The following is a 10,320-nucleotide window of genomic DNA, read 5'->3' as shown; positions in this document are numbered from 1 at the left end:
TATGAGAAAAGTTGCTGTTTTTATATGTATAATTAAAGTTTTGAATGAGAAAAGTTTGACATAGTACTAAAAACAGTCAAAACAGGATTTACTTCACACATAAAAACAAAAACTTTTCTCATTAAATCAGAAAAAAATAAATAATACAAACCTACCAACAAAATGAAAGTACTCAAAAAGAAAAAAGAGAGAAGAAAACCTAAACTAATAATTCATTTTCATATATTCAAGTCCTAAATCCCGCCAAAATAAAATAAATAAATCCAGATTTCAAGTCAGTTCATCTCATGCAGATCCTCCATGTTTCTTCCCTTCTTTTTGCAGTGGATCTTCGTAAACCGAGGGAAAGGCAAGTGGCAAGTGAACAGGCTCAAGTCTTTGGGAGGGCATCCGGCTTCACTCTCACAGTCAGACGAAGGAGGAGAAGCCTGTGACGGGGGTCCGGGAGCCGGGGGGGTTGTTGTTGTTGTTGTTGGGGAGCGTGTTGTGCGCCGGCTGCCCGCTCGGGGTGTACGCTCCCCCCGCGCTGTGCTGCGTCACCACAGTCTGGTAGTACGGCTCTTTCTCGGCCGTGGCGCACTCCTCGTACGGGAAGCCGGCGGCGGCGGCGCTCTTGAGCCCCTTCGGCTGCCGCTTCCACGAGTTGTAGTAGGTCGGGTCGCTCATGTAGTGGTTGACGAACGAGTGCTTGGGCTGCTCCTCCTCGTAGTCGCTGTCCGTGAGCTGCGGAGAGAGAGGGGGGGGGGGAGTTAGAGGGGGCGGAGTTTGGAGACGTTCTTGACTACTTTGGAGGACACGTATTAGAACGCAGTGCTGTTGAAGGTCTTCAAACGCGCTGTAGTTTAGTGCCTCTGCGTCGTCATTGCATGTTTAGAATTTAAAATATGATGTAAGTTAGAGCTCCATCTACTGGCTACAGGGGGAATAGCAAAGGAGGTTTGATAAAAAAAAAAAAAAAGCTATTGTGTCGTTCCCTCAAGATAATCATGTTGTTGCCTCAAGATAATAATGTCGTTCCCTCAAGATAATCATGTCGTTCCCTCAAGATAACCATGTCATTCCCTCAAGATAAGAATGTCGTTCCCTCAAGATAATCATGTCGTTCCCTCAAAATAGTCATACCGTTCCCTCAAGATAAGAATGTCGTTCCCTCAAGATAATCATGTCGTTCCCTCAAGATAAGAATGTAGTTTCCTCAAGATAATCATGTCGTTCCCTCAAGATAATCATGTCGTTCCCTCAAGATAACCATGTCATTCCCTCAAGATAAGAATGTCGTTCCCTCAAGATAATCATGTCGTTCCCTCAAGATAAGAATGTAGTTTCCTCAAGATAAGAATGTCGTTCCCTCAAGATAATCATGTCGTTCCCTCAAGATAACCATGTCATTCCCTCAAGATAAGAATGTCGTTCCCTCAAGATAATCATGTCGTTCCCTCAAGATAATCATGTCGTTCCCTCAAGATAAGAATGTCGTTTCCTAAAGATAATCATGTCGTTCCCTCAAGATAAGAATGTCGTTTCCTCAAGATAATCATGTCGTTCCCTCAAGATAATCATGTCGTTGCCTCAAGATAGTCATGTCGTTCCCTCAAGATAATCATGTCGTTCCCTCAAGATAATCATGTCGTCCTCTTGAGATAATCATGTCCTTCTTTCAAGATAATTATGTCGTCCCCTCGAGATAATCATGTCATCCCCTCGAGATAATCATGTCGTCCCCTCGAGATAATCATGTTGTCCCCTCAAGATAATCATGTTGTCCCCTCAAGATAATCATGTCCTTCTTTCAAGATAATTATGTCGTCCCCTCGAGATAATCATGTCATCCCCTCGAGATAATCATGTCGTCCCCTCGAGATAATCATGTTGTCCCCTCAAGATAATCATGTTGTCCCCTCAAGATAATCATGTCCTTCTTTCAAGATAATTATGTCGTCCCCTCGAGATAATCATGTCTTCCCCTTGAGATAATCGTGTCGTCCCCTCGAGATAATCCTGTCTTCCCCTTGAGATAATCATGTCGTCCCCTCGAGATAATCATGTCTTCCCCTTGAGATAATCATGTCGTCCCCTCGAGATAATCATGTCTTCCCCTTGAGATAATCCTGTCTTCCCCTTGAGATAATCATGTCGTCCCCTCGAGATAATCCTGTCTTCCCCTTGAGATAATCATGTCGTCCCCTCGAGATAATCATGTCTTCCCCTTGAGATAATCATGTCGTCCCCTCGAGATAATCATGTCTTCCCCTTGAGATAATCATGTCTTCCCCTTGAGATAATCATGTCGTCCCCTCAAGATAATCACATCGTCCCCTTGAGATAATCATGTCGTCCCCTCGAGATAATCCTGTCTTCCCCTTGAGATAATCATGTCGTTCCCTCGAGATGATCATGTCGTCCCCTCGAGATGATCATGTCGTCCCCTCGAGATAACCATGTCGTTCCCTCAAGATAAGAATGTCGTTCCCTCAAGATAATCATGTCATTCCCTCAAGATAAGAATGTCGTTCCCTCAAGATAATCATGTCGTTCCCTCAAGATAAGAATGTAGTTTCCTCAAGATAAGAATGTCGTTCCCTCAAGATAATCATGTCGTTCCCTCAAGATAACCATGTCATTCCCTCAAGATAAGAATGTCGTTCCCTCAAGATAATCATGTCGTTCCCTCAAGATAATCATGTCGTTCCCTCAAGATAATCATGTCGTTTCCTAAAGATAATCATGTCGTTCCCTCAAGATAAGAATGTCGTTTCCTCAAGATAATCATGTCGTTCCCTCAAGATAATCATGTCGTTGCCTCAAGATAGTCATGTCGTTCCCTCAAGATAATCATGTCGTTCCCTCAAGATAATCATGTCGTCCTCTTGAGATAATCATGTCCTTCTTTCAAGATAATTATGTCGTCCCCTCGAGATAATCATGTCATCCCCTCGAGATAATCATGTCGTCCCCTCGAGATAATCATGTTGTCCCCTCAAGATAATCATGTTGTCCCCTCAAGATAATCATGTCCTTCTTTCAAGATAATTATGTCGTCCCCTCGAGATAATCATGTCATCCCCTCGAGATAATCATGTCGTCCCCTCGAGATAATCATGTTGTCCCCTCAAGATAATCATGTTGTCCCCTCAAGATAATCATGTCCTTCTTTCAAGATAATTATGTCGTCCCCTCGAGATAATCATGTCTTCCCCTTGAGATAATCGTGTCGTCCCCTCGAGATAATCCTGTCTTCCCCTTGAGATAATCATGTCGTCCCCTCGAGATAATCATGTCTTCCCCTTGAGATAATCATGTCGTCCCCTCGAGATAATCATGTCTTCCCCTTGAGATAATCCTGTCTTCCCCTTGAGATAATCATGTCGTCCCCTCGAGATAATCCTGTCTTCCCCTTGAGATAATCATGTCGTGCCCTCGAGATAATCATGTCTTCCCCTTGAGATAATCATGTCGTCCCCTCGAGATAATCATGTCTTCCCCTTGAGATAATCATGTCTTCCCCTTGAGATAATCATGTCGTCCCCTCAAGATAATCACATCGTCCCCTTGAGATAATCATGTCGTCCCCTCGAGATAATCCTGTCTTCCCCTTGAGATAATCATGTCGTTCCCTCGAGATGATCATGTCGTCCCCTCGAGATGATCATGTCGTCCCCTCGAGATAACCATGTCGTTCCCTCAAGATAAGAATGTCGTTCCCTCAAGATAATCATGTCATTCCCTCAAGATAAGAATGTCGTTCCCTCCAGATAATCATGTCGTTCCCTCAAGATAAGAATGTAGTTTCCTCAAGATAAGAATGTCGTTCCCTCAAGATAATCATGTCGTTCCCTCAAGATAACCATGTCATTCCCTCAAGATAAGAATGTCGTTCCCTCAAGATAATCATGTCGTTCCCTCAAGATAATCATGTCGTTCCCTCAAGATAAGAATGTCGTTTCCTAAAGATAATCATGTCGTTCCCTCAAGATAAGAATGTCGTTTCCTCAAGATAATCATGTCGTTCCCTCAAGATAATCATGTCGTTGCCTCAAGATAGTCATGTCGTTCCCTCAAGATAATCATGTCGTTCCCTCAAGATAATCATGTCGTCCTCTTGAGATAATCATGTCCTTCTTTCAAGATAATTATGTCGTCCCCTCGAGATAATCATGTCATCCCCTCGAGATAATCATGTCGTCCCCTCGAGATAATCATGTTGTCCCCTCAAGATAATCATGTTGTCCCCTCAAGATAATCATGTCCTTCTTTCAAGATAATTATGTCGTCCCCTCGAGATAATCATGTCATCCCCTCGAGATAATCATGTCGTCCCCTCGAGATAATCATGTCGTCCCCTCGAGATAATCATGTTGTCCCCTCAAGATAATCATGTTGTCCCCTCAAGATAATCATGTCCTTCTTTCAAGATAATTATGTCGTCCCCTCGAGATAATCATGTCTTCCCCTTGAGATAATCGTGTCGTCCCCTCGAGATAATCCTGTCTTCCCCTTGAGATAATCATGTCGTCCCCTCGAGATAATCATGTCTTCCCCTTGAGATAATCATGTCGTCCCCTCGAGATAATCATGTCTTCCCCTTGAGATAATCCTGTCTTCCCCTTGAGATAATCATGTCGTCCCCTCGAGATAATCCTGTCTTCCCCTTGAGATAATCATGTCGTCCCCTCGAGATAATCATGTCTTCCCCTTGAGATAATCATGTCGTCCCCTCGAGATAATCATGTCTTCCCCTTGAGATAATCATGTCTTCCCCTTGAGATAATCATGTCGTCCCCTCAAGATAATCACATCGTCCCCTTGAGATAATCATGTCGTCCCCTCGAGATAATCCTGTCTTCCCCTTGAGATAATCATGTCGTTCCCTCGAGATGATCATGTCGTCCCCTCGAGATGATCATGTCGTCCCCTCGAGATAACCATGTCGTTCCCTCATCCCTTGTCCTCATGATTTTATGTTTTTCTAACGCCCTCCGCAGAGCTGGCTCGGTGGTGTCCAGGGGTTTCTCTCTTTATTGCCCTTCAGCACTGCAGCTCTGGGGCTCGACTTGTACCTCTGACTCGGACACTTCCGTGGGCTTCTCCGTGAGGGTGGTGCTCTCCGTCAGGGCCGTCCCGTTGTAGTTGTTGCAGATGTCCTCGTCGGAGTAGTGCAGGACGCCTGGACTGGGCCGGGGAGGCGACCTGTGCACGGACCAGAGCTACGCGTCAAAGGTCATAAGGTCACACACGCGGGAGACTTAGGAGACAGCGACTTACACTAGAGTGGACCTGGTGCCGTTCTTCTTGAGGAAAGAGTTCTTGGAGTTGAGGCTTCGGCTGTTGAGCTCCAGAGCGGTGAAGCCCCCGTTGTCCAGAGTGACCGACTCGTCCGCGGGGGACAGATGCTTCCCTGAGAGGACACAACATGACACAACATGACCCAACATGACCCAACATGACACAACATGACCCAACATGACCCAACATGACCCAACATGACCCTACATGACACAACATGACCCAACATGACCCAACATGACCCAACATGACCCAACATGACACAACATGACCCAACATGACCCTACATGACCCAACATGACCCAACATGACACAACATGACCCAACATGACACAACATGACCCAACATGACACAACATGACCCAACATGACCCAACATGACCCAACATGACACAACATGACCCAACATGACACAACATGACCCAACATGACACAACATGACACAACATGACACAACATGACCCTACATGACCCAACATGACCCAACATGACACAACATGACCCAACATGACACAACATGACCCAACATGACCCAACATGACACAACATGACCCAACATGACACAACATGACCCAACATGACCTAACATGACACAACATGACACAACATGACACAACATGACACAACATGACACAACATGAAACACCATGACACAACATGACACAACATGACACAACATGACACAACATGACCCAACATGACCCAACATGACACAACATGACACAACATGACCCAACATGACACAACATGACACAACATGACCCAACATGACCCAACATGACACAACATGACCCAACATGACCCAACATGACCCAACATGACCCAACATGACACAACATGACCCAACATGACCCAACATGACACAACATGACACAACATGACCCAACATGACACAACATGACCCAACATGACCCAACATGACCCAACATGACCCAACATGACCCAACATGACACAACATGACCCAACATGACCCAACATGACCCAACATGACCCAACATGACACAACATGACACAACATGACACATTATCACAAACACAAAAGCACGTGCGAGCAGTTTATACTACTGTATTTTCCAGATTATAAGTGGCACCTTTTTTCATAGTTTTGGCTGAGGTGCCACTTATAATCTGTAAAATATGGTAAAATAAATAAAATAAAGATTCATTCATGTTTTGTACGCATGAATCAGGGCTATACTTCTACTTGTACTCCGGAGCGACTTATATGTGATATTATTTGTTATTTCCACACTTGCAACCACATTTTCTTCTCTATTATGCATTTTTTGGCTGGTGCGACTTACAGACCAGAAAATACGGTATATAAAAGTGAAAAGGTGCATGGGAAGTACAATATTACAGTGTTTATGCAGTTTGGCGCTCACAGTTCAGCAGACGGATGGAATATTCACGACTATGACGCATCTGCTAATGACCAACCAGCTAGCAGCTTTTGTTTTTAGCCCTATTTAAACCCCTGGGTACAATAATGTTAGCAGCAAGATTAAAGTCAGTCCATCCAACTTCTGCTGCATCACAAACTCTTTATGGACTGAATCCACAGTAATCACACGTCTCATTATGAACGGAACATCGTCCACAAGCCAGTCATATTCTGCAGAAAAGGATCAAACGCGGCGCTGCTCCTCGTGAATGACTTTGTGAACTTTAGTTCCAGTGAGAGACCAGAGACAATTAGAGAAGAGGCATAGTTCCTGGCAGAAGAACTCGGTCAGAGCTTCTGAGCCTGAAGCCATAAGAGAGACTCCCTCGTGCTTCGCTTTGCACAAGAGCGGTAAAAAATGGCTCGTGGAAACATGAACTGGGAGTCACGCATTTTATATATTTGACTTTGCAATTTTATTCAACATTTTTGTCTAATTTTTAAGCATCTAGTTTTTAATTGTACTTTTAGGATGAATTATCTGGAAAATGGACTCCTGATGCTAAGTGGCTCATATCAGCTAACTCACATTTATATTGAGTAATGTTGATTTATGTTTAATTTCCCTTTTCAAATAAATAAAATGAATAAAATGAATAAAATGAATGAAATAAGAAAAATAAAAAAAATGAAAAGAGAAAAATGAAATAAATGAATAGAATGAATAGAATGAATAGAATGAATAGAATGAACAAAATGAATAAAATGAATAAAATGAATAAAATGAATAAAATGAATTAAATGAATTAAATGAATAAAATGAAAAGAGAAAAAATAAAATAAATGAATGAAATGAATAAAATGAAAAGAGAAAAAATAAAATAAATGAATAAAATGAATAAAGTGAATAAAGTGAATAAAGTGAATAAAATGAATAAAATGAATAAAATGAATAAAATGAATAAAATGAATAAAATAAGATTCATCTTTTGTACGCGTGAATCAGGGCTGGTTCGCACACGTTCACACGGTGACGACGGGCGTGGCAAACCTGAGGAGCAGTTCTTGTACTTGGCGCTGTGTCCGTGCAGCAGCAGAGCGAACACCAGCACCAGCACCAGGATGAGTCCCACCAGCGCCATGACCAGCAGGAACCACCACTCCTCATAGAACGGCCTCGACGACTGGGCTGAGGACGGGACAAAAAGTCATGGCTGCACTTTACATTCATTTCATATATTCATGTATTTTGTAACTTACAGCTAATAATGACATATATTTAGCAAAATGTTTGGTCTGAATTTATTTGCAGAATCGTGCATAAAAGTCGGTTTACAAAAGTAACTGTAGACGTATTTTTATAACTGTTATCAGGACTATACAGACTTTAATACAGACAAAGACAGCAACATTATTAAATCAGAATATAAAAAAATAATCAACATTTTTAGATTTTCACCAATAATATACATAATAGACATTTATCTACACTTTGGTTGTAAATATTCTTTATCTTGAAGTCTTCAGTCAGTATATGTCAACTTAGATCATTCATCTAGTACATAAATCATAAGGTACAATAGTAATAATCGCAGACTACTGCAATAATCAAAAAAGGGATTGCCTTTCCACAGATCTGACTTCTAACTTGGCCTGGTGGTGCCACATAATCGTCTGCATGGAGAACGACAGGTTTAAACCTGTCGTTCTCCATGCAGACGATCCATGCCATTTCGCCCTGAAACAATTAACATTACGTTTATACCTTGTGCTAAATACATAAACGTGTTATACTCTAATTTAACCGTCTTAAAAGTGTGAAAATCACTCTAATCAGCTCCTGGAATCTAAACAATCGAGCTTTTCACAAAACTACAAAGGTGCCGCGTGCCGTACCAGCGAGGGCCGTGGAGGGGGCGCTGGGCTGGCCGTAACCGTGGCGATTGAGCGCGATGACCCGGAACTCGTAGCTGATGCCCGAGCGGAGGCGCTCCACGGGGACGGCCACCGAGCGGCTGGCGGGGGGCACCGGGCGGATGAAGGGGTCCCAGGTTCCCTCGTCTGCGGCGGGCACAAGAGTGTTACAGGGGGCCGCCAATCCAAGCCCGCCGGGACAAAAGTACTAGCCACACCCTCGGTTTACGACTCATAAACGGTATACGACTCATAAACTGTCACTCGGGTCCAGTTTGAGAAAAGATCTGCAAGCCAAGGTCACGGCGTCGCTTTTACGCCGCTGTATTATCATTTAAAGAGTGTTATAATGTTAGTTCTAGGTATTTTCACTGCCAACCATTTCATTCTATTTTATGTCTAATAATGATGTTTTTTAAAATGAATTGAGCTGCTGTGTGAATAGGTTTTTGACGATCAGCACCTTCGCGATCGCGCCGAGAAAGGGTCACGCTCCTCTGTCTTATTACCGTATTTTCCGGATTATAAGTCGCACCTTTTTTCATAGTTTTGGCGACTTATATGTGATATTATTAGTTATTTTTTTCCCTTCTCTATTGTGCATTTTTTGGCTGTGCGACTTATACTCTGGAAAATAAAGTACTTTTTCTTTTACGATTGACGCAGAGGCAACTATAACCCTTTTTTACAGTATGTTTCTGATGTATTTCAAAATGCATATACCGTATTTTCCGGACTATAAGTTGCACCTTTTTTCATAGTTTTGGCCGGGGTGCGACTTATACTTATATTTATACTTATATCTATATTTATACTCCGGAGCGACTTATATGTGATATTATTTGTTATTTTCACACTTGCAACCGCATTTCATACTCCAGTGCAACTTATATATGTTTTTTTCTTCTCTTATGTATTTTTTGGCTGGTGCGACATATAGTCCGGAGAATACGGTACTTTTTCTTTTATGATTGACGCAGAGGCAACTATAACCCTTTTTTACGGTATGTTTCTGATGTATTTCGAAATGCATATTGCTCATTTGAATATAAGAGAACCCCAGACACTGAATGAGCTGCTAATGGTTAAAGCAGCTCAAAAATAAAACAATAGCGGGCGAGTTGGGGCGAGTTGGGGCGGCTGCTGACCACAGTTCACCTGCACCTCTGCGTTTTATTTCCACTTTAGGCTCACTTTTCTGTGAATAAGAGTCGGATTGTAAAGACATAAACCGTTCGCTCGCCGGCGCCTGCCCTCCTCCGCGTCTGCTCGGCTCTTTCGGGCTGTTAATATTCACAATCATTTTAGAATTTGACTGCTAAACGATTTGATTGCTAAACAATTCTTATCTCTGATCGTAGACGTTTCAGCGCCGCACAGTTCGGTCCTTGCAGCTCTTTGGACTGTTTCGCCCGCCGGCTCCGATCGCCACGTTTGATTCCAAAAATCGCGACGTAATTATCCGAACACGCACACTCAAACCTTCTTTTCTCCCCAGACGGCGGCGCCTGCTGGAGGGATCGTAACACCCTCGACCCCCGCTGAGAGTTCACTTAGTGCCGTCGACTCCAGGTATAATTGAGACGGAGTCGCTCAGCGGGTTTTAATGACGGGGTTGTTCTCTTCGAGTCGGTGAGAAGGTGGAGCGAGTACTTTGACTGAAGCGGGACGTACTGTGCAGTTCATGTCAAGGTAGAAGAGCTGCTCCTGAGAGTTCATCCACGACACAAGCTAATGC

General features: G+C 43.1%; 1 protein-coding gene across 1 annotated transcript in view; it reads right to left on the bottom strand.

The window, feature by feature from the left end:
- Positions 1-232: 232 nt before the first annotated feature.
- The window catches only part of LOC140378029 (protein sidekick-1-like), a 128,914-nt gene continuing 118,826 nt past the window's right edge, over positions 233-10,320 (bottom strand). The window contains exons 42-46 of the mRNA XM_072463659.1: positions 8,565-8,729; positions 7,720-7,857; positions 5,263-5,395; positions 5,058-5,187; positions 233-723 (exon numbers count right to left, since the gene is read on the bottom strand). Coding sequence (XP_072319760.1) covers positions 409-723; positions 5,058-5,187; positions 5,263-5,395; positions 7,720-7,857; positions 8,565-8,729 — 881 coding nt within the window. The 3' untranslated portion in view covers positions 233-408. The remainder of the gene's footprint in view (positions 724-5,057; positions 5,188-5,262; positions 5,396-7,719; positions 7,858-8,564; positions 8,730-10,320) is intronic.

This window comes from Eucyclogobius newberryi, unplaced genomic scaffold (genome assembly GCF_026437365.1).
Source record: "Eucyclogobius newberryi isolate DKJ021-1_F unplaced genomic scaffold, fEucNew1.0.hap1 SCAF_4, whole genome shotgun sequence".
NCBI classification, from domain to species: Eukaryota; Metazoa; Chordata; class Actinopteri; order Gobiiformes; family Gobiidae; genus Eucyclogobius; species Eucyclogobius newberryi.
Note: the sequence above shows the minus strand (reverse complement) of the source record. Positions and strands in the feature narration are given on the sequence as shown.